Raw genomic sequence first — 24,256 nt, 5'->3', positions numbered from 1 at the left:
GATACTAGAAGCCTTGCAGTCCAGACCAAGAACACAGATGCAGGGCACTGTGCGTTCTTCGTCCCCAGGTCCCCCTCAGTTGGCGCAGCAATCTGCTCCTGAGGTGACACATAGGTCCCACGGTGAGGACTCCGACTCGGACCGCAGTCCCAGACCGGTGAAGCGGGCTCGCTGGGGACCTTCCTCCACTTCATCACGCTGCTCAGGGTCTCAGCATGAGAACTCTCTAGAGAATGAAGAGGAAGGCGCAGCTCAGGGCTCAGACCCTGACGGTGCTCTCAATCTAGATACACCTGATGGGGACGCCATAGTAAATGACCTTATAGCATCCATCAACCAGGTGCTAGACATTTCTCCTCCAACTCCAACTGTAGAGGAGGCGGCTTCACAGCAGGAGAAACACCAGTTTCGGTTTCCCAAACGTAAACGGAGTGCCTTTGTCGATCACTCTAATTTCAGGGATGCTGTCCAGAAGCACAGAGCATACCCGGACAAGCGTTTTACTAAGCGCCTTAATGACACACGTTATCCCTTCCCCCCGGAAGCAGTGAAGGGTTGGGCTCAGTGTCCAAAAGTGGATCCTCCAGTCTCTAGGCTGGCGGCCAGATCTGTGGTTTCAGTGGCAGATGGCTCATCGCTCAAGGATGCCACTGACAGGCAGATAGAGCTCCTGATGAAATCCATCTATGAAGCCATAGGAGCATCTTTTGCTCCGGCATTCGCGGCAGTGTGGGCGCTCCAAGCTATCTCAGCTGGTCTGTCTGAGATTACTGAGGTCACACGCACCGCTACTCCGCAGGTTGTGTCTCTGACTTCTCAGGCGTCGGCTTTTTCGTCCTACGCCATGAACGCCGTCCTGGACTCGGTGAGCCGTTCAGCGGTAGCATCCGCCAATTCGGTGGCAGTCCGCAGAGCCATGTGGCTACGGGAATGGAAGGCAGACTCTGCCTCCAAGAAATTCTTAACCGGTTTGCCATTTTCTGGCGACCGTTTGTTTGGCGAGCAATTGGACGAAATTATTAAACAATCCAAGGGAAAGGACTCGTCCTTACCCCAGTCTAAACAAAACAAACCTCAACAGCGAAAGTTTCAATCGAGGTTTCAGTCCTTTCGGCCCTCGGCCAAGTCACATTCCTCCACGTCAAACAGGTCGGAGAAGGGCCAGAGGAACCCTCCTGCATGGCGGTCTAAGTCACGGCCTAAAAAGACCGCCGGAGGCACCGCCACCAAGGCGGTCTCTTCATGACTCTCGGCCTCCCCAAACCGCATCCTCGGTCGGTGGCAGGCTCTCCCGCTTTTGCGACGCCTGGTGGCCACATGTCCAAGACCGATGGGTGAGAGACATTCTGTCTCACGGTTACAGGATAGAGTTCAGCTCTCGTCCTCCAACTCGTTTCTTCACAACATCTCCGCCCCCAGAGCGAGCCGCTGCACTTTTTCAGGCGGTGAATGCTCTGAAGGCAGAAGGAGTGGTGATTCCCGTTCCCCCTCAGGAACATGGTCACGGCTTCTACTCCAACTTGTTCGTGGTGCCAAAAAAGGACGGGTCTTTCCGTCCCGTTCTAGACCTCAAACTGCTCAACAAGCATGTCAGCACCAGAAGGTTTCGGATGGAATCTTTCCGCTCGGTCATCGCCTCGATGTCACAAGGAGACTTCCTAGCATCAATAGACATCAAGGATGCTTATCTCCATGTGCCGATCGCACCCGAACATCAACGCTTCTTGCGTTTCGCCATTGGGGACGAACACCTTCAGTTCGTGGCACTGCCTTTCGGCTTGGCGACAGCCCCACGGGTCTTCACCAAGATCATGGCAACAGTGGTGGCGGTCCTACACTCTCAGGGCCACTCGGTGATCCCTTACTTAGACGATCTCCTAGTCAAGGCACCCTCCTGGGTGGCTTGCCAGCACAGCCTGACCATTGCCCTGGAGACTCTCCAGAGGTTCGGGTGGATCATCAATTTCCCAAAGTCAAAATTGACACCGACCCAATCCCTGACTTACCTCGGGATGGAGTTTCATACTCTGTCAGCGATAGTGAAGCTTCCGCTGGACAAACAGCGTTCACTACAGATAGGGGTCCAATCTCTTCTTCGGGGTCAGTCACACTCTTTGAGACGCCTTATGCACTTCCTAGGGAAGATGGTGGCAGCAATGGAAGCAGTTCCCCTTGCGCAGTTTCATCTGCGTCCACTTCAGTGGGACATTCTCCGCAAATGGGACAAGAGGTCGACGTCCCTCGACAGGAACATTTCCCTGTCAAGAGCAGCCAAAACCTCCCTTCAGTGGTGGCTTCTTCCCACTTCTTTGTCGAAGGGAAAATCCTTCCTGCCCCCTTCCTGGGCTGTGGTCACGACAGACGCGAGCCTGTCGGGGTGGGGAGCGGTCTTCCTCCACCACAGGGCTCAGGGAACCTGGACTCCGACGGAGTCCTCCCTGCAGATCAATGTTCTGGAGATAAGGGCAGTGTATCTAGCCCTACAGGCGTTCCAGCGGTGGCTGGAGGGCAGACAGATCCGAATACAATCAGACAACGCCACGGCGGTCGCATACATCAACCACCAGGGCGGCACACGCAGTCGTCAAGCATTCCAAGAAGTTCGGCGGATTCTGCTATGGGCGGAAGCCACAGCCTCCACCATCTCCGCAGTTCACATCCCGGGCGTAGAAAACTGGGAAGCAGACTTTCTCAGTCGCCAGGGCATGGACGCAGGGGAATGGTCTCTTCACCCGGACGTGTTTCAAGAGATCTGTTGCCGCTGGGGAACGCCGGACGTCGATCTAATGGCGTCCCGGCACAACAACAAAGTCCCGGCATTCATGGCACGGTCTCAGGATCACAGGGCGCTGGCGGCAGATGCGTTAGATCAGGACTGGTCGCAGTTTCGACTACCCTATGTATTTCCCCCTCTGTCACTACTGCCCAGAGTGTTACGCAAGATCAGGTCCGACTGCAGCCGCGCCATCCTCGTCGCTCCAGACTGGCCGAGGAGGTCGTGGTACCCGGATCTGTGGCACCTCACGGTGGGGCAACCGTGGGTACTCCCAGACAGACCAGACTTGCTGTCTCAAGGGCCATTTTTCCATCTGAATTCTGCGGCCCTCAACCTGACTGTGTGGCCATTGAGTCTTGGCTCCTAGCGTCATCAGGGTTATCTCAAGATGTCATTGCCACCATGAGACAGGCCAGGAAATCAACATCCGCCAAGATCTACCACAGGACTTGGAAGATCTTCTTAGCCTGGTGCTCGGATCGGGGTTTTGCTCCCTGGCCGTTTGCATTACCCACTTTTCTTTCCTTTCTTCAATCAGGATTGGACAAGGGTTTGTCTCTCGCCTCTCTCAAGGGACAAGTGTCGGCGCTTTCAGTGTTTTTTCAAAAGCGTCTAGCCAGACTCTCGCAGGTCCGCACGTTCCTGCAGGGAGTTTGCCACATAGCCCCACCTTACAAGCGTCCGCTAGAACCCTGGGATCTTAACAAGGTGCTGACGGCTCTCCAGAAGCCACCTTTCGAGCCGATGCGGGAGATCTCTCTATCTCGCCTTTCACAGAAAGTGGCCTTCCTAGTGGCAGTCACTTCACTTAGGAGAGTGTCTGAGCTAGCAGCGCTGTCATGCAAAGCCCCCTTCCTGGTCTTTCACCAGGATAAGGTGGTCCTGCGTCCGGTCCCGGAATTTCTCCCCAAGGTGGTATCCCCTTTTCATCTTAATCAGGATATCTCCTTGCCTTCTTTTTGCCCTCATCCAGTTCACCAATGTGAAAAGGATTTGCACTTGTTAGACCTCGTGAGAGCACTCAGAATCTACATTTCTCGCACGGCGCCCCTGCGCCGTTCGGATGCGCTCTTTGTCCTTGTCGCTGGCCAGCGTAAGGGGTCTCAGGCTTCCAAGTCAACCTTGGCTAGGTGGATCAAGGAACCGATTCTTGAAGCCTACCGTTCATCGGGGCTTCAGATTCCTTCAGGGCTAAAAGCCCATTCTACCAGGGCCATAGGCGCGTCCTGGGCTTTGCGGCACCAGGCTACGGCTCAGCAGGTGTGTCAGGCGGCTACCTGGTCGAGTCTGCACACCTTCACGAAACACTATCAGGTACATGCCTATGCTTCGGCAGAGACTAGCTTAGGTAGGCGAGTCCTTCAGGCGGCAATTGCCCACCTGTAAGAGGGAGCCGGTTTTCGGCTCTTTTTATCGAGGTATTCTGTTACCCACCCAGGGATTGCTTTTGGACATCCCAATTGTCTGGGTCTCCCAATGGAGCGACAAAGAAGGGAATTTTGTGTACTTACCGTAAATTTCTTTTCTTCTAGCTCCTATTGGGAGACCCAGCACCCGCCCCTGTTCCCTTCGGGCTGTTGTTCTTTTGTGTACACATGTTGTTCATGTTGAATTGTTCTTTTGGTTCATGGTTTCAGTTCTCCGAACATCCTTCGGATTGATTTTACCTTAGACCAATTTATAAGTTTCCTCCTTCCTGCTTTGGCACCAAAACTGATGGGCCCGTGATGCACGGGAGGGTGTATAGGCAGAGGGGAGGGGTTACACTTTTTAAAGTGTAATACTTTGTGTGGCCTCCGGAGGCAGAAGCTATACACGCAATTGTCTGGGTCTCCCAATAGGAGCTAGAAGAAAAGGAATTTACGGTAAGTAAACAAAATTCCCTTCTTTTCTTTAAAAAAAAAAAAGAGAATTTTGTTACTTACCGTAAATTCTTTTTCTTATAGTTCCGTCATGGGAGACCCAGACCATGGGTGTATAGCTTCTGCCTCCGGAGGACACACAAAGTACTACACTCAAACGTGTAGCTCCTCCCTCCTAGCATATACACCCCCTGCTAGCCAGTCCTAGCCAGTTTAGTGCAAAAGCTGAAGGAGGACATCCACCCACAAGTAGAGACAGAGTAAAACCCGGAACCACCGGAACCTCTGTCTGCAACAACAACAGCCGGTGGAGACACACGGAACAAGAAACCTGCCAACAGGCAATAGGGAGGGTGCTGGGTCTCCCATGACGGAACTATAAGAAAAAGAATTTACGGTAAGTAACAAAATTCTCTTTTTCTTTATCGTTCCTATGGGAGACCCAGACCATGGGACGTTCTAAAGCAGTCCATGGGTGGGAATAAACAGACAAACTGAGAAGTAGGCGAAACCTAACTTCACAAATGGGCGACAGCCGCCTGAAAGATGCGTCTGCCCAAGCCCGCGTCTGCCGAAGCATGAGCCTGCATTGAGTAGTGCTTCGACAAGGTATGCAGACTAATCCAAGTGGCAGTCTGACAGACCTGGTGAGCCATAGCCTGGTGCCTGAAAGCCCAAGAGACACCGACAGCTCTGGTCAAGTGTGCCCTGATCCCCGGCGGGGAAGGCACTTGAGTACACTGGTAGGCATCGGAAATGGCCAACCTAAGCCAACGAACCAGGGTCGGCTTAGATGCCGAGAGACCGCTACGCTGACTAGTGGTCAGCACCAGAGAGAGAGGCGCACCGTCTAATAACAGCGGTGCGAGACACATAGATCCGGAGCGCCCGCACCAGATCCAGGATATGCAACGCTTTTTCAAAGCGATGAACAGGAGCCGGACAAAAGGCAGGCAGGTAAAATGCCCCGGTTAAGGTGGAAGCAGCAACCACCTTAGGGAGAAAGTCCGGAGTCGGACGGAAACCACCTTGTCTGGATGAAAAACCAAAAAAGGGGGTGACTCCGAAGAGAGTGCAGCCAAAACAGAGACTCTCTTGAGGGAAATTATGGCCACAAGAAAGACCACTTTCTGTGAAAAACGAAACAAAGAAACCTCCCTAAGAGGTTCAAAGGGGGGTTTCCGGAAACCGTGAGGACCGGATTAAGGTCCCAGGGCTCCATAGGCCGCCGGTAAGGCGGAATAATGTGAGATGCGCCCTTGAAGGAGCGCACCTGAGCCAGCCGGATGACACGCGCTGGCACACACTGACAGAGCCAAGACCTGTCCCTTAAAGAGGAATAGTCCTAAGCTGTAGACCGGACTGTAGAAGGGACAGGAGGGTCGGCAAGGCCAAACGGCCAAAGGACACTTCGGAGCTCGAGTCATAGTGGGGATGACTTCAGGAGGGATACCAGAAGTCGTCAAGACCGAGGACTCAAGAGCCACGCCGTCAATCTGAGAATCCAGAATTCTGGCGGAAAAAACGGACCTTTTGAGAGAAGGTCTGGACGGTCCGAAAGATGCCATGGCAACACTACGGACAGATGGAGCAGGTCAGGGTACCAAGCTTGCCTGGGTCAGTCTAGAGTATGAGAATGACCCGACGGCCCTCCTTACTGATCTTGCGCAGGATTCTGGGCAAGAGCTAGAGGGTGAAACACGTAAGACAGACGAAGCTGGGACCAACATGCACCAGTGCGTCTGCCGCAAAAACCTGAGGATCGTGGACCGCGGATGGACAGCTGAGATAATCTGCCTCGCAGTCTTCACGTCTGGGATGTGGGCTGCGGATATGGTGGACTAGGAGTCCTTCGTCCACTGAAGAATGCGTTGAGCCTCCAACATTGCCAGGCGGCTGAATGTGCCGCCCTGGAAGTTGATGTAGATAAACGCTGTCACGTCGTCTGACTGGACTCGAATGTGCCTAGCCGCCAACAGATGGTGAAAGGATAAGAGAGCTAGAAACACAGCTCTGATTTCCAGCACATTGATCCAGAGGGCTGATTCGGACAGAGTCCAAGCGCCCTGCGCTCCATGGTGGAGAAATACTGCTCCCCAGTCGGATAGACTAGCATCCTGGTGAGGATCACCCGGGACGGGGCCAGGAAGGAGCGTCCCGGAGACAGAGTGGCCGAAGCCACCACTGAAACGAGCCCCTGTTCTGTGGCGAAGCCACCACCCCGTGGAAGGAGGAAGTTCGCTTGTTCCAACAGCGGAAAATATCCAGCCTCCGAGACGCATTAGAAACTGGGCAAGGGAATCGCTTCCATTGACGCCACCATATGATCCAGTACCTGTATTCGGTGCCTGATGGAACGACGTCGACCACCCGCAGAGGGACTACTGTTTGACTAAGAGCAGCTTCACAAGTGCCGCCAGAGTCTCGAGTTGCGTCCCTGGGTACGTGAACTTCTGGTTCGAAGTCAGAGTGGTCTTGGACAGAATGACAAGCCACCCGAATTGGTTAGCGTGGCGAGAGTGAGCGAGGCACTCTGCTAAGAGTCTGCACTGGATGAAGCCCCGACAAGAAGGCCGTTCAGGGCAAAAGATCACTGCCAACCCCTAGAGGTGCAGGACCCTAATCACAGCTGCCCCAACCTTGAGAATACTCGAGGGGCCGTGGCTAACCCCAAGGGAAGAGCCACGAATTGGACCACTCCGATTGCAAAAACGTAGGCAACGCTGGAGAAACTGCGATTGGCACATGCAGATAGACATCTCAGATGGCGATGATGGATGCTAGGGAATGTCCTTGGGTTATCAATTGATCCGGTGAAAAAACACACGGAACAAGACCGAGACTCCATGTGAAAACGCCGCACCTGAACATGCTTGAAAAGCTTGAGATCCAGGTCGGAAGTACCCGCCCTCTACGGGGACTAGGAGAAGATTTAAGCAGAAATCTCAGAACCGTTCCCAGTTAGGGACCGGTACAATTACTCCATTGGCCTACAGGAATGCTACGGCCTGAGAGAAGGCGGCGGCCTTGGAACAGGGGGGAGTTGACAGAAAAAATCTGTTTGGCGGGTGGATAGAATTCTATCCTGTAGCCATGGAGATGTAATCCCGCACCCACTGATCGGAGACGTGTTAAAATGATACGTCGCCAAAGTGGGAGAGCCTGCCACCGACCAAGGACGTTGCTGGCGTGGCCAAATAGTCCGGAGAAAGCTGACTTAGTGGCAGCATCTCCTGCGGTTTCTGAAGACGCGGCTTCGAGCGCCATTTGGGTTTACGATCCTTGGCCGAACTAGTGGACGAGGCCGAGGGCGTAGAGAACGATCAGATGGAGGAACGCAAGAACGAAAACCTCCACTGATTCCTGCCCTGGACAGGTTTCCTGGTTTAGGATTGTGGCATGGAAGAACTCTTCCCGCCAAAAGCTTCCTTAACAATTTCATCCAGTTGTTTTCGAAAGACTGGTCCCAAGAGGGAGCCCAGCAAGGAACTTCTATAGAAGCATCTGCCTTCCACTTCCGAAGCCACAGGAGCCTGCGGATAGCGAGGAAATTAGCCGAGGCCACCGCGGTGCGGTGAGAGTCTCCAGCATGGCAGACATGGCATAGCATGAAAAGACTGAAGTCTGGAAGTTCAGACAACCATCTCGGGCATAGAGTCCCTGTGAGGGAATGCATCTCCTCTAGAGAAGCAGAGAAGGCTACGAAAGCCCGCACTGCTGGAAAGCTGAGGAGAACGAAGCTCCTGCCGCCCTTATACAGATTTGGCCAGAAGGACAACCTGGTGGACAGCAAAACTATAAGTGAGGAGCCATCAGCCACTGATATAACGGTCCAGGCTGAGCCACCCTTGGTGAATGAGCCCACTCCTTGACCACCACTGGTGGAAAGGGAAAACAGTCATCAGAACCACGCTTCACGGGAAGCGTCTGTCAGAGCAGACTCTGGGCTTGGTCACAGAGGCCTGAAAACTGGAGTGGTTAAGGAACGCACTCCGTGTTCTCTTAGGCAAGGTAACTCCGGCGGATTAAGGTCCAGTACAAAATTAATGTACAGTGGGATCCTTATAGAGGTGCCGTCAGCCACTGATACAACTATCCGGGCTGAAAGGCTAGACACCGGAGGGACCACCCTTGGCGAATTAGCCCACTCCTTGACCACCTCTGGTGGGAGGGAGAAACAGTCATCAGAACTCCGCTTTGGGGTCTGACAGGACAGGCTGTGGGCCTGGACACAGTGGGCTGAAAACTAGAGTGGTTAAGGAACACACTCCTTGTTCTGTTTAAGGTATACTGATGCCTTTCTGCCAGCGGGGAATGCTCCCCTGATACAGGCGGATGGAGGTCCAGTACAAGTATAATGGACGCAATCCAATCATTAGCATCTGCGTCACCTTCGGACAGATCATGGTACATAAAGTAGCGTCCGAGCCCCTGGTAGAGACATCCTCCTCGTCCAGTGAGTCAGCTCGTGAATCAGAGCTGCGGGACGGGGAAGGACAGGGGACCCTGCGTCTCCATTTAAGGAGGACGGGGTGTGAGACCAGAGGAGAGTCCTCTGTGAGCTTTGCTGAGCGAGTAGCAGCAGAAACACCCTGAGAAGGGGGCTAATGCCTGCTCAGCAGAGTTCGGGACAGACGTCCCATGGAAAGAGCGGATTCTGCCCAAACCGGGGGTTCAGCCGCCGAAGCCGGAGCAGCTGGAGGGACCACTGATGAGCCTCCAGGCTGAGTGACCACTGTGTATATGTGCTCGGTACAGGCCGTACGAGTCTTCATACAGTGTAAATTAAAAACAACCCTGCAGCCTTGCTCTGATGTGAGACATGCTGCAGAGGTGGGGGCTCTAATAGGAATGGCCCCCAGCAGAGTATATAAACAGACCAAATAAGCAGCTGCACAAACCGGAGGTTGTGGCTGCCAAACTGTTTAACATACATTTCTGTGCCCTCCAGTCCCTCAGCCCAGGCCCCCACTTGTCACAATGTGGAATCTCTGTGCCTATGCAGGCACAGAGAACGCTGAGAAAATGGCGACCGGAGCGAGGAGAGGGGGCGGGGCCTACTCTGAGAGCGGCAAATGAGGTAGACAGGGGAGGGAATCCTTCCTCAGTGAGGAGTGTCCCTTCCCTGTACTGCACAGCCGCTGGGCGGAGCCACGCTGTCCCTCTGCATGACTGACATGCAGGGGCAGTGGAAACCGAAACTAGGCCTCAGGCGAAGCCGGGGCCTAGATTTAAACATGCGGCCGGCGTGCAGGCACCATCGGCGCGGTTCTCCAGTGAAAACTGGAGAACCGGCCGGAAATGTGAACACAAACATAAAACACACTCTCCCCAGAAAATAAAGTATAAAGGACCCCTGGAAAGACCACTTTTGTGGTAATAACGTCTCATGTACTTAGCTTGTGAGACGCAGGTTGCCAGGTCCCTGGGGGGTGATCGCTCCGTCCAGCAGAATCCTGAACAGGGCTGCGGATGGAGACCGGTCTCCTGCAAAGCAGTGAGAACCGTGTTGGCTCCCACTTCAACCCAGAGCCTCTCAGAGGATGTGAAGGAGCGCGGCATGTGAAGGCTCCAGCCTTGTAATATCAACCTTAACCGCACCGCCGACACAGTGGGGTGAGAAGGGACATGCCAGGAGTCCAGACTGGACCCGCTTTTCTTCCAAATCTTTGATCCAAAAAAAAAATCAAAAATCAGAGAATGCATGTGTGTGTGACCTCCTGAAACACAAAGCATTGAACTGGCTAGCAGGGGGTGTATATGCTAGGAGGGAGGAGCTACACGTTTGAGTGTAGTACTTTGTGTGTCCTCCGGAGGCAGAAGCTATACACCCATGGTCTGGGTCTCCCATAGGAACGATAAAGAAAAAAATCAATAAATAATTCATGTTTCCAGGAGACTTACTGAACCAATGCTGATACACTTGGAAAAGAGGTCATCTGCTGTTACATGGTCATATAATTCATGCACAGCACGCCGGCGAAGAGCAGGAATGTGGTACGCCTCGTATGCATTCAACAAGACTGAGAAGAAAAGTACAAAATGACTTATGGGAATAAAATACTTCAACTGAAAAGTTAAAGGGAATCTGTCACCAGGTTTTTGCCACCTAATCTAATGTAGGGGCAGAGATCCTGATTCCAGCGATGTGTCAATTACTGAGCTGCTCAGTGTAGTTTTGATTAAATCACTGATTAATCATCAGTAGGTTATCATTACAGGACTACTTGGCATGCTGCAGGTAGTCCAGCATATTCCTGAACTCTGTATAACTGCTAGATCTGCAGCAGAGAAAGCATTGATTTTATCAAAATGACAGCAAACAGCTCAGTAAGTGACACATCGCTGGAATCAGGGTCTTTGTCTTTACATTATGCTGCTCTCAGATGGGGGAGCAAAAACCTGCTGACAGATTCCCTTTAAAATCATAAAAAGTGAAAATCTCATTAAATTTAATTTATTTAAATTTTGAATTCTAAGATAAACAACACACATAAAAATCTGCATAATTGTATAGGTACAAATGCTGCACTGACGATAATCAATGCCTCCTACCATAGGCAAAGTCCAGTAAGATACTGTGCGGTGTATACAGGTCACAAGCAGCAACACAGTTCCTCTGCGCCGGCCAATTTATACTGCTATATTCCTGCACGTACAGCTCCTGCATGAGAAGCAAATGTGTAAATACATGTCCTACTTGATAAAATACAAGTGATAAAATACGTCTTCTGCCCCTTACTTGTCTCAAGCTGCGGATCAAGTTATCCTCACGGGCACTCAGACGTGTAGCATAGCAGTAACTCATGGGTAAGTAAACCTGACGGCAGTGACACCATATGGTGCTGGGGTGAGCAGGGAACCACTGGGGAAGAAGCCTACAAGACAACACTAGATGTTAAGGGGGCTTTACACGCTACGATATCGTTAATGTTTTATCGTCAGGGTCACGTCGTTAGTGCCGCACATCCAGCGTCATTAACAGTATCGCAGCGTGTGACACTTACCAGCGACCTTAAACATCCTCCAAAGTGGTGAAAATCGTTCACCATGGAGGGGTCGTCCTAAAACCAAAAATTGTTAATGGTTGTTAGTAGATGTTGTTCCTCGTTCCTGCGGCAGCAGACATCGCTGTGTGTGACACCGCAGGAGCGAGGAACGTCTCCTTACCTGCGTCCACCAGCAATGAGGAAGGAAGGAGGTGGGCAGGATGTTCGTTCCGCTCATCTCCGCCCCTCCACTTTGATTGGCTGGCCGCTTAGTGACGTCGCGGTGATGTCGCCGTGACGCCGAAAGCACCTCCCCCTTGAAGGAGGGATTGTTCGGCAGTCATAGCACCGCCGCCGACCAGGTAAGTGCGTGTGATGATGCCGTAGCGATAATGTTCGCTGCGGCAGCGATCACACGATATCACATGTGTGATGGGGGCGGGTGCTTTTGCGTACGATATTGATAGCAATTGCTAGAAATATCGTAGCGTGTAAAGCCCGCTTTAGAGAAGAGTGGGAAAGGATAATTCACATTACTTTCCCTGCAAGATTATTAGAAAAATACCTGAAGATATGCGGAGACTATATGTAACGCAGAGCGGTGCTGATTAAAGGGAACCTGTCACTAGATTTGTCCCCTATAAACTTCAGCAATGAACAGTGAGCCCTTACATACAGCATTCCAGAATACTATATATAAGACCCCAGGCCGCACTGCATAAAGTAAAAAAACAGCTTTTATTACACTCGTCTGGGGGGCGGTATGGTCCGATGGGCGTCGCTGCTCTTAGTCTAGCGCCTCCTCTCTCCATCACCTTCCTCCTTATCTGCTCCATGTGGATGACGCATCCTAAATCATGCACACAGAGTCCTCCACTGTGTTCCTGCACAGGCGCACTTCTCTATACCATGCTGAGGGCAGGGCAAAGTATTGTAGTCTGCTTTGACCTTGAGCCAATGCCTCCTCTCCTCTTGTGATCGCCGTCCTCCTTCTTGCTTTGTGTGGATGACACATCCTACATCATCCACAAAGAGTCCTCCATTGTGCTCCTTCGCAATTCTCTCTGCCCTGCTGCAGGCACAGCAAAGTATTGTAGTGCGCAAGGAAATATTAAGACCGCCCACGCATGCACCCACTATACTTTGATCTGCCCTCAGAGAGCAGTGCACGTGCACAGAAACGCAATTGAGGACTCTTTGTGGATGATGTCAGACACGTCATCCACACTAAGCAAGAAGGAAGACGGCGATCGCAAGAAGACAGGAGACACTGGATCAAGGCCAGCAATGCCCATCCGACCAGACCACCCTGCAGGTGAGTACAATAAAAGCTGTTTTTTACGTTATTCAGATTGGTCTGGGCTTTTATATACAGTATTGTAGAATTCTGTATATAAGAGCTCATTGGTGGTGGCCGCAGCTTTTAGGGGACAAATCTGCTGAGTGGTTCCCTTGCTCTGTCAGATTTCCAGTGCCCCCAGAACCACTAGTAGTTCTGGTGCTTATCTAGAATCCCTCACTAACAGTCCCTTCATGTAGTACCTTGTTTTTCCAAAAATAAGACACTGTCTTATACTTTTTTTTGCCCCCCCAAAAAGCGCTAGGGCTTACTTTTGGGGGCAGTCTTATTTTTGGAGAAACACGGTTTCCAAAAAAACAGACCCCCCCACTTTCCAGGAGACTCATACTTACCAGACCCTGGATGGCTAAGTAATTCCGAAATCTTCCCTGTGATCTCCGGCAGCCGCTGCCAGCAAGTATGCTGCACACTGCCTCCTGCTGCTGGACGGACACACACACACACACATACTCATAACCCAAACACTCATACACACACACACACTCCATCCAGTGGTACAGAGTGCGTCCGTCAGGTTATACCTGTCAGAAGCCCGTACATTCTAGCCTCTACCCCAGCCTAAGGGATGGGAGTAAGTCATGTGTCCCAGGTCCTTGCGCTCCACCGTACGGCTTCTCAGGATCGGTATCGCTGGATGTGGTGAGTGTGTGTGAGCGATCTGAAGGGAGATTGTGTGTATGGTGTGTGATTGTGTGTGTGATGTGTGCGGGGGTGCGATCACTACAGGTTCTGCCGCTCAGCGTCTGGTCAGTATAATTGCAGGGTGTCCGCTTTCTATAATGAAGTGTCCTGTAGTATCTTTTTGCACTGACACTTCATTATTGAACCGCGACTAAGGCTTATTTTCGGGGGAGGGCTTATATTTAAGCCTTGCTATGAAAATGCTTAAAATCCCTGCTAGGGCTTATTTTTGGGGGAGGTCTTATTTTAGGAAAAACACTGTAGCATACATAAACACATCTTTAGAAAAAGTATTTCTTAAGATCGTTTATGATATGCTAATAAGGTCAGTGACTAGTTGCAGGGACGTTAGTTCCCTGGCTAGTCGGCTGACTCAGCATGATATCACACCCCAGTGGGCGCATGCGCACTGCTTTGTACCCATTAGCATTGAGCTTCTTTGACGCTGGGTGTATGTGTAGCCGGCTTCAGACGCTCACTGTCCACGCAGGATGCGATGTTCCTGACTTCCACACTTAGTAGCATTTTTAGAAGAGAGGATCTAGAGTAAAAAGAGCATTTGAAGGGTAGAAATCCAATTTTTCTAAGCGCGGTGTCAGGGGACTGTGTCCACAGACAATTGATTTTTAGTAAATGCTACTAATATTGATACAGATAATTATCTCACGGTCACAGCCACCAATAAAGTCATATCAAGTCTGAATAATCCAATAAGAAACTCACCACATCTCTGGGAATAGAGTGTTCATTCCCTCCCAACTGTACACATTCAGCACAGATAGCCAAAATTTCCCCCAAGAAGGAATACCAATGGCACCTCCTGCAACGAAAGTTGGTTACATCGGATCAAGCATGGGAAAAATATACTGACATCTTATCTGCAAACGATTGTCAGTTGTGAGATGCGCTGGATTGATGCTAAAATCTCATGTGAACTTACCCTTACTATGAAGATTGTTGCGGGCGCGGGTCATATCTGGGTCATCCTGTGACACTCCGAGAAGCCGCAAAGAGGTGTAACTGAGCGCCGTGCCAAACACAGTGCTCTTATCTTCAATATGCCTATGTATAAGATAGTTATTTATTATGAGGAACATAGATATAGAATCAGTACAAATTTTATTTTCTGATTTCGTAAAAAAAAAATAAACAAATAATTAACGACCAAATTCAAATGTAAAAGGACTCCTTAAAGGGGCTATTCACAATTTGGAATAACCACTTCTTAATTGTTATATTCCAAAGCATAGACAATACACAGATCACTTTTAAAATTAAAGTTAAAGTGAATAACACTTAATATTTCAATAACATGGCACCTGGTAAGCGGGGGAGATGTTACCTGGCACATGGACAGTCAGCTTTTAAAACTGAATGTCACAACAGTGTACAGATGAACAGTGTGCTGTGCAACACAAAGGTAACATAGTATAGAAGGAAGGCCCTGGTGACAGGGATAGAAGCCACACACTGCAAGTCACTTGAGTTTGTACCCTACGCTCCTTAATGTCCCTACACGGGTCCTTCGCCTTGTCGCCGTTACATGCCTCGTCACTCGATTGCCCTGAACTCACCCTGGCTAGTGAGAAGGCCGGCAAGAACACTAGTCTCATCACTGCAATAATACAACACAACGAATAGACAGAGAGAAAATAGGCACAAAATGAAAACACTCCAAGCTCCTCCAATGCAGCTAACACCACAGCTGCAATAGTCATGACTCCTCTCTTTCTTCCAGAGACAGGCTCCATCCAAAGTGGTCAGTATAGAATCAGAATCTATAACCAGCATTAGAGGGTAAGACTGTGGAATTTTTATAGCGAATGGAAGTGGTCACAAAAGAGCTGCACCAGAGATTAAGGCTACAAAGGACAGCCAGATAGGGAAAAATCCTTAACCCCTCCAGCACTAAAAGAAATTACGGTATATTCAATCAAAAGTTGTAGACCTGACCATAAGGTGTTGTGACCTTCTAGTCCCTGACTAGCCAGAGGTCTCCCCAAAGCATGACACAGACCTGACACTGATGTTTGGGAAGTAGTAATCATGGCCAGGGGTAGGGATCTGAGCAATTTTGATAAGAGCAAAATTGTGAATGTGATATGTCTGGGTCACACGTGGGGTGTTCCCTGAATAATGTTTACTAACCACAAAAAGTAGTGTAAGGAAGGTCGCCTGGTCAGTAGGTGTCAGGGGATCTACACAATATTAGCAGGGTAGTTATAATGATATAGCTGATAAGTATTTATATAAAACCCTTCACCACCGGTGATCTGTTGCAGTGCACACCCAGAGTCTGCACTTTATGTTACTTATCAATGTGTCCATCACCTTTTTCTCAACAGAAAAGTATCTAAGTACTAGAATGCACGTCAGCATAGATGAACGTGTATGAGCTCCCTCCTTACAGGGAAGATGGCGGCTGTGTTATACAGCCAGCACTTTCTCCAATCGCAGCTGTTTAACAATTTATATATCGTTTTCAATCGCTGATGGCATTCAAACGGTTCCGTAGCCATTGCACACCAATATCGCCACCCAACGGGATATATCTACATGTCGCTATAGCTGTATAATTTCCATTTTTGGGTCAGCACAAAAATGTAATAAAAAGAAATCAAAATTTGTATGTACCCCAATAAATACTGTGGCTCACCACAAAAAAACAAAAAACAAAAACAAGCCCTCACACTGCTTTTCCGATGAAAAAATAAAGTTATGGTTGTTAGAGGATAGCAACGCAAAGCAAATATATAAATATTTAAAACAAATTATGTTGTTATTTTTGATCCGATAAACAAACAATAAAAACAACTCAGAAGAATCCTGCTGCTAGGTTTATACTGCACACTGAATGCAGTAAAAAGAAAAGCCCAAATAGTAATGGCTTTTTTTCCCCCCGCCATTTCACTACATTGAGGGGTTTTTTTCTCCCGCTTTTTAGTCATATGGTTAAGTCAATGATGTTAGTCAAAATATTAACTCGTCCCTCGCATTGTGGTCCTGCGCATGCGCACTTTGATCTGCCCTGCTCAAGGCAGATCAAAGTATTGTAGTGCGCATGCATGGGCGGTCTGTAACCTTTCCTCGCTCCTGCGCATTCCAGTACTGTGATCTGCCCTCAGTAGGGCAGATAAAGGGCGCCTGCGCAGGACTGCAGTGTTGGCCTGTGTGGATGACGAAGACGTGTTGTTACGTCACCACCGGAGTCCACTCCATCGACTTCTACTCCGATAGCCAGGCGACGCCGTATTCCTGCCGTGGATAGTGCTGGTGATAGGAGAGGAGTCGATGCCAGCGGCGCCGGTGGGCGCAGGCTCTGCACATACACTGGTCTGGGTTTCCTGGGGATCTGCAGTGCCACTGGCTGATTGTAGGTGGCGGGTGTCTCTCAGCTGAAGTACCTTCATTCAGCTACAGCCTATGGGAAGACACCACACCCTTTTTAATGCCCCTCCTGCCTGCTGACCACTGCCAGAGATAGTTCTGAAAATTCTGGTTCCTGTTCTGTCCTGTGATTTTCTGTGCTGATTACCGCTTGTTTCCTGACTACCCTTCTTCCTGCTGTTTTTGTACCTTGCTGCCCGATCCGGTTTTGACCTCTGCTTGTTTCTGATTACGTCCTTGCCTGTCGATTCTGTCCCTGTTCCGCAATTCCTGGTTTGACCCTGCCTGAGTACTACTTTCTCGGACTGCAGCCTTCTCACATGTAGTGATCACCTTGGGCTCTGTGTAATTCCAAATCCCTGTATAGGGGTTAAAGGGTTTCAGGGTTCTAGGGGTCCTGCTTGGTGAGTGGCTTCCCTCTGCCTGTCCATTACAGCCCGTCTGAGTCTGTGGATCCAGGCAGGCGTTACACGCGTCATCCATACTGGGCTGGGTAGAAGGAGGATGTAGATCACCGCAGAGAGTAGGCGCCGGATCAGAGAGCAGCGACACCTATTGGACCAGACTGCCCTGCAGGTGAGTACTATAAAAGTGTTTTTTACTTTCTACGAGCGACATCCATCGGTGTCATCCACACGGAGCTAGGAAGAAGGACGATGACTGCACAGGATAGAGGAAGCGATGGACCCGAGACCAGTGACTCCCATTGGACCCAATCTCCCAGCAGGGGATTATAATAAAGCTCTTTTTTACAGTCTACAGAGCGGCCTGGGCTCCTATATACAGTATTCTGGAATGCTGTATATAAGAGCTCAGTGGTGGTGGCCGCAGCTTATAGGGAACAAATCTGGTGACAGGTTCCCTTTCAGGGGTTAATAAATTCATTGTAACTACAAAGTAAACAGAAAAAATACATTTCATGTTTATCAAATGAATTTTAGCTTGTGCTCTCATACTCCACCTAGATAAACCTATAGGGTATGTTACGTGCAATCATACACACAGATTTCATCCAGGAGTCCGTATTTTCGATCTGAGTGTGATTTGTCAACAAAAAAAAATAAATCTGATTGCACTTGGACCAATGTTATTCAATGAGGCAGTGCATATTTCCGATATTTTCCTTGCACCGAGCAGTCCAGTGAAAATACTTGTGGCACGCACAATTTGCCTCCAAGAATTGGACGGTACTCCTCCATTCAAGTCTATGGGACCATGAAAAAAATTGGACAGCACTCGGATGACATTTGAGTGCGGTCCGATTTTTATGGACTCACTTTTTTTTTCTCTCCACATATGAGAAAAATGGATCCCAGTCTGATCAAACTGTAATCAAACTCTGCTCAAAGTGTGATTAGCGTAATCGGACTGTTTTTCTTGTCTTTAGAAATTAACACGCTTGTGTGAACACAGCCATATCCTGAGTACAAAGACCTGAATCAGCGCAGCACGTCCACACACTCTTATGTATGTGCAGTCAGTCATATACTCACAGGCCCCATCCGCCTTCAGGCAGCTGCACAGATCGCAGGTACCGCACCATCTCCTTCTTGGTAGCATCAGGGAGGGGCGTCTGTGTCACGTGGCATACAATCAGCAGAATTAAAGAGTATCACAGGCCCCTGAAGCCATCAGGGTGCTTCAAGGTTCTGCATCCCCACAAGGAAGTAGCGCCTACCCCCTCATTAGGGACCCGGAGATCCAGTGCCGGTAACACCAAATACCCAGGTAATCCCAGTTTTCCCCAACAATCCCCCATACAATGGTACTAAGCTAGGGTTGGACCAATGGATGGCGACCTAGAGGTGGAGCCAAACCAGTCCACTAGTTAACCAGGTGGGAGGGGCAGACTGAGGACACAGCAGACAGTAGTCAGAAGGGAAACTGCAGTGAGACAGTGCAGTCAGAGAGAGTCTGTAGTCAGTACACAGTGGTGTGTGAAGGTGGAAGTGAAGTGACGGTCTGACGCGGATTAACGGTGACCTGGTACCCAGGAGAGGTGGTTGCCGGTGGAGTACTCCCAGAACTATGCACTGACGGGGTACAGGACCCTAGGACAGGAAATAGCTCCAAGGCGGCCTGTTAACACTTGCACAGCGAGGGGACCATGAAGGACCTTGCTAACCCTACGAATCCGAAGACTCAGTAGCAAAGGGAGAGCCGAGGACAGGAGCAGAGACTCCATCCCCACAGGGTTCACGCTACCGTCAGGCGGACAGAAGTGGACAAACCACCGAACAGGGACCCTCAGTTCCCGTACGCCACGGGGACCCATTTACCAGAGACAGGTGCAGGGGAAGAAGGTACCAGAGAACCAGACTGGCACTGAAACGAAGGGGACCTGGAGGCGAAACCAGCCGGCCTTGGGCAACCAGTTATTACTAGCCTGCTGTGAGTAAAACCAAAAAACTGTGTCCAAAACACACGAAAGAGTAAATATTGCCCAACACAATTTTATTAAGGATGTGCAAAATACAAACTATTAAAAAAAATGGTATACACCAAATCTGTGACACAAAATTTGGGTCACAGTGGGGCATGGGAGACAATTACAAGAAGAGATGGAAAACTCCACAGGGGTGGGTATCGGGACATCAGTATATGAATTGAAAACAGTCAGAGTGGGACACAATATACATCCCAAACGGGTAACGATATCGGATATACCCCCACTCTGGCTATGTTCAAAAATTACAATGCTACCATATATAAACTATCAACCATGAGTTCCTGCGAGGATCTATCAGACCCATATATAAGTCAATATCTCAAAGGATCAAAGGTAAAAGTAACACTAATATAATATGCAGGGTGCATCAGTACATACAAGGCACAGAATGCCGCAATCAAAAAATGTCCACGGTCTAGGCCCGACGCGCGTTTCGTGTCCTTTGTCAAGGGCCACCACAGATAGTCTGTATTGTCAAAGGACAAAAACCAGTTGCACTAAACCTTAGTGTGGACTCCCTTTTTCTAACACCTGTCACATCACCCATCCTCTGGGGCCCGATCCTGCTTGCGGAGGGTCTACCATCCAAGCTGCAAATAACACAAGCACCAGTAGTGACATTTTGCAGCGGCGGCTCCATCCATATAGGCACAACACCGCAAGTGGGGTCATGTGTGAACACTAATTTAATTCCTTGTAAAAATATCCTCATTACATATAGGGCCCAGGGCATGGAATCGGGCAACAGCCACCACCGTGACATCCTCCAAGAGAGCCATCGCCCGGGACAGAGTACCCCATATCCCTGGGTGCTACACAGCCATAATCTGAGTACAAAGACTTGAATGTGCGCAGCACGTCCACACACTCTTATGTATGTGCAGTCAGTCATATACTCACAGGCCCCATCCGCCATCAGGCAGCTGCACAGATCGCAGGTACCGCACCATCTCCTTCTTGGTAGCGTCAGGGAGGGGCGTCTGTGTCACGTGGCATACAATCAGCAGACCTAAAGAGTATCACAGATTTACAGCAAGTAGATGGGAGTCGGATGTAGTGATGGTGGTCATGTATCGCTGACAAGTCTCACCTGGCATCAAGAACAGTGGGCCGCCATAATCCCCAGCCCAATGGCCATCCTCCGCTTGTAAGGCAGAATAAAATGTTAATCCATTTTCTGCTCCATCCTGGGCCGTATTCGCCTTGGGTAAGTCTTTTAAAATTTCACTCTGCATGAGAAAGTAAAAGCCGCGTTATTGATGATCAGCTTATACCGATGTATATGGATCAATAAAACGCATCAGTGCGCTGTCCGAGGGATAACGGATGTGTGAATATAGCCAAAATGCCCAGTTACACGCTACGATTTATCTGACGATCTCATTAGCGATGTGACACGCCCAGATCGTAGTTACGAATTGCCGAGATCGCACATAGGTCGTTTATTAGCGGTCACACGTACACATCTCACAAACGACGCAACATCGTTCAGCGATATATTGTTAGACCAAGGCGGTCGTGTGGATGATGTTCGTCGTTTGCAGGGTGTCAAACGTAGCAATATGTCTGCTGCGTTCCAAACGGTGAACAATATTTTGAAACTGAACGACGTGTTAACGATCAACGATTTTCAACCTATTTGCGATCGTTCTGAGTCGCACGTAGGTGTCACAAGCAACAACGTCACTAACGATGACGGAAGAGCATCACGAAAACCGTGACCCCGACGACATATCGTCAGATAAATCGTAGAGTGTAATGCCTCCTTTAGTCTGATACTTAAAGCATATATGTCTAATAAGTAATGTCAAAAGTATTTACTTAAAGGGTTTGTCCACTTTTTGGGACAATTGGTTTTTACTTAAATGCATTTATTTGGGGTTAGAAATAATTTTTGAAGTCAGGTTTCATTAAAGGGGTTATCCACTACTTTTACATTGATGGCTTATATCAATGTCTGATTGGCCAGGGTCCGACACCGCACCCCCCCGCCGATCTGCTGTTCTTGGTCCCGGCAGAGGCAGCCGGAAATGCTCGGTTCTGGCCTAGCTCCGTCTTCTGACATTGGCCAAGGCCGGGTGCTGTACATCTATCTCCCATTCTAATCAATAGGAGGCGGATGTGCAGTACCCGGCCATCGCCGCTATCAGAAGAGGGAGCAGCGCCGGAACTGAGCATTTCCAGGCTAGCAGCTGCCGCTACCGGGACCAAAAACAGCTGATCAGTGGGGGTGCAGGGTGTCAGACCCCAGCCGATCAGACATTGATGACCTATCCTACGGACAGGCCATCAATGTAAAAGTAGTGGACAACCCCTTTAATAAGGGGTTGCACTGTTAAGCTTTTCCAGCCTTTTCGTGTTCCTGATCATTCAGCTTTGAGATGTTCAGCTGAGAGGAGCTTAGAAACAAACAGGTAAGAGACTAAGAGCGGCTTTGCACACTACGACATCGCAGGTGCGATGTCGGTGGGGTCAAATCGAAAGTGACGCACATCCGGCGTCACTTGCGGTGTCGTAGTGTGTAAAACCTTTTTGATACGATGAACGAGCGCAAAAGAGTCGTTATCGTATCATCGGTGTATTCTCCGACATTTCCATAATGCCGGTGCAGCGACAGGTACGATGTAGTTCCTCGTTCCTGCGGCAGCGCACATCGCTGTGTATGAAGCCGCAGGAGCGAGGAACATCTCCTACTTGCGTCCCGGCTGCAATCAGAAGGAAGGAGGTGGGCGGGATGTTTACATCCTGCTCATCTCCGCCCCTCTGCCGCTATTGGCCACCTGCCGTGTGACGTCGCTATGACAACGCACAACCCGCCCCCTTAGGAAGGAGGCGGGTCGCCGGCCAGAGTGACGGTCGCAGGGCAGGTGAGTGCATGTGAAGCTGGCGTAGCGATAATGTTCGCTACGCCAGCTATCACAAGAAATCGTACCTGCGACGGGGGCGGGGACTATCGCACTCGACATCGCAGCATCGGCTTGCGATGTCGTAATGTGCAAAGCCGGCTTTACAAACTCTCCCATCAGACCGTCATACTGAGCTCACTGAAGGATCTTTCAGTTAACTCATTTTTAAGCCACAATGCAAAGGTTATGTGCATTGGATGAAGGCTGGGCACAGTCTTTGTTTTACATCATACTATGTATTGAACAATTTGAAAGGTAACTTCCTTGAGATTTATTTTTTAATTTTCTGCGATTTTCTAAGAGTAGCACTGAAAAACCTAATTTCCTGCAATTTTACCTTTCTATATTTGCTCCATTGTGTCTGCATTATGCATTAATGGCCTTAGGAAGACTTCACTTTGATGTTGAAATCTGGTGATTTTTTATGTATGATTTTTTTTCTAATATATGTCCACTTTTTGGATTTTACAACCATAAACCACAACAAAGTATAAAGCTCCGGGTAAAAAGCCAAATGATGCAAATGTTTTATGCACTCAAATTGCAAAAATGATTTTTAGTCCTAAATGTAAGTACACAAAAAATAAAACAAAAAAAAGTGTCCTCAAATGTGGAGAATCCCTAGTGCTGCTCTCCTGCAGTTAAAGGGAGTGTTTCACTTTCTTATAGAAAAGTATCATTAGTTATAAGGTTTTCAATACTGGATCTTTTCTTCTATAAACTCCTTAGAAAAATAATACAGGCTGCATGTGAATAAGTGTTAGGTACCGTGTCCAGCCCCAGCGAGTGCGCCTCCAGGGCGGATTGTGGACGGTCGTCTCCCTCCACATAGCGCCAGCACTGTCTGCCCTCCGTACAGGACAGGCGCCAGCGGGTGAGGTCTGTGGCGGGATCGCTCTTGTAAGGACCCCCCCTTCTGCGCAGACACCTGGGGGAAAAAAATTGCAAAATTACTTTCTAAGTTTATTTTTAATTATTACCATTAAAGGGGTATTCCCATCTCCAAGATCATGTCCCAATATGTAGTAGATGTAGTAATAATAATATTAGCACTTAGAAATGTAGTAGTTCTCCTGATATTTCCATGTCTTTTACCTCATGTGCAGGGCATTGCAGCTTAGGTATCCATGGTTATGACCACTTGCAACTTACTAGCACTATATGAGTGGTCATAACCATGGATACCTAAGCTGCAATGCCCTGCACATGAGGTAAGAGACATGGCTAATCAGGAGAACTATACTACATTTCTAATTGGAGATATTTGCTAATATTATTATTAGTACACCTACAACATATTGGTATAAGATCTTGGAGTTTGGGATAGTCTTTTAAGAATCACTGCAAATAATAGTATCAGAAATACTGGACAACTGCATAAATAGCAATTCCCCTTTATACTCAGAAGATTTAACATCAGACTAGAATACAATAAAACCAGCTCAGGGCTATGAAGAACCTAAACCTGACATTGCACAAGGTTATGTTGCATCGTCACCAGGCTGCTTCTCCGGTGACTGCAGGGACAGTTCCCTAATACTCACGTTCCCTCGCTCATTTCTCTGTTATGCAGTCTGCACCTGGTTACTGTCTACCGCTCCATCCCTTAAAACCCAAAGTGGTAACGCATTAAGACCCAAAGGATTCTAGGAGTTGTAGTTCTTAAAACCTCTCAATCCATAGCCGGAGATACGGTAAAGGACTACATTTCCCAGACAACACCGCGCCGCCAGATCCTACATCACGCTATCCTGACATGAGCAGAGACAGCAGGAGCCAATCACAGCGCGGATAGCTGTATACATGTAGGCGGGACCATCAGCTATCAGCCAATGGGTGGTGACAA

At 49.3% G+C, this 24,256-nt stretch overlaps 1 protein-coding gene across 1 annotated transcript in view; it reads right to left on the bottom strand.

Moving 5' to 3' along the window:
• Positions 1–24,028, bottom strand: part of LOC142245104 (lanosterol synthase-like) — a 100,496-nt gene extending 76,468 nt beyond the window's left edge. The window contains exons 1-4 of the mRNA XM_075317434.1: positions 23,955–24,028; positions 23,179–23,338; positions 20,595–20,733; positions 20,405–20,513 (exon numbers count right to left, since the gene is read on the bottom strand). Coding sequence (XP_075173549.1) covers positions 20,405–20,513; positions 20,595–20,733; positions 23,179–23,338; positions 23,955–23,968 — 422 coding nt within the window. The 5' untranslated portion in view covers positions 23,969–24,028. The remainder of the gene's footprint in view (positions 1–20,404; positions 20,514–20,594; positions 20,734–23,178; positions 23,339–23,954) is intronic.
• Positions 24,029–24,256: the final 228 nt, after the last annotated feature.

This window comes from Anomaloglossus baeobatrachus, chromosome 7 (assembly GCF_048569485.1).
Source record: "Anomaloglossus baeobatrachus isolate aAnoBae1 chromosome 7, aAnoBae1.hap1, whole genome shotgun sequence".
In the NCBI taxonomy this organism is placed as follows: domain Eukaryota; kingdom Metazoa; phylum Chordata; class Amphibia; order Anura; family Aromobatidae; genus Anomaloglossus; species Anomaloglossus baeobatrachus.
Note: the sequence above shows the minus strand (reverse complement) of the source record. Positions and strands in the feature narration are given on the sequence as shown.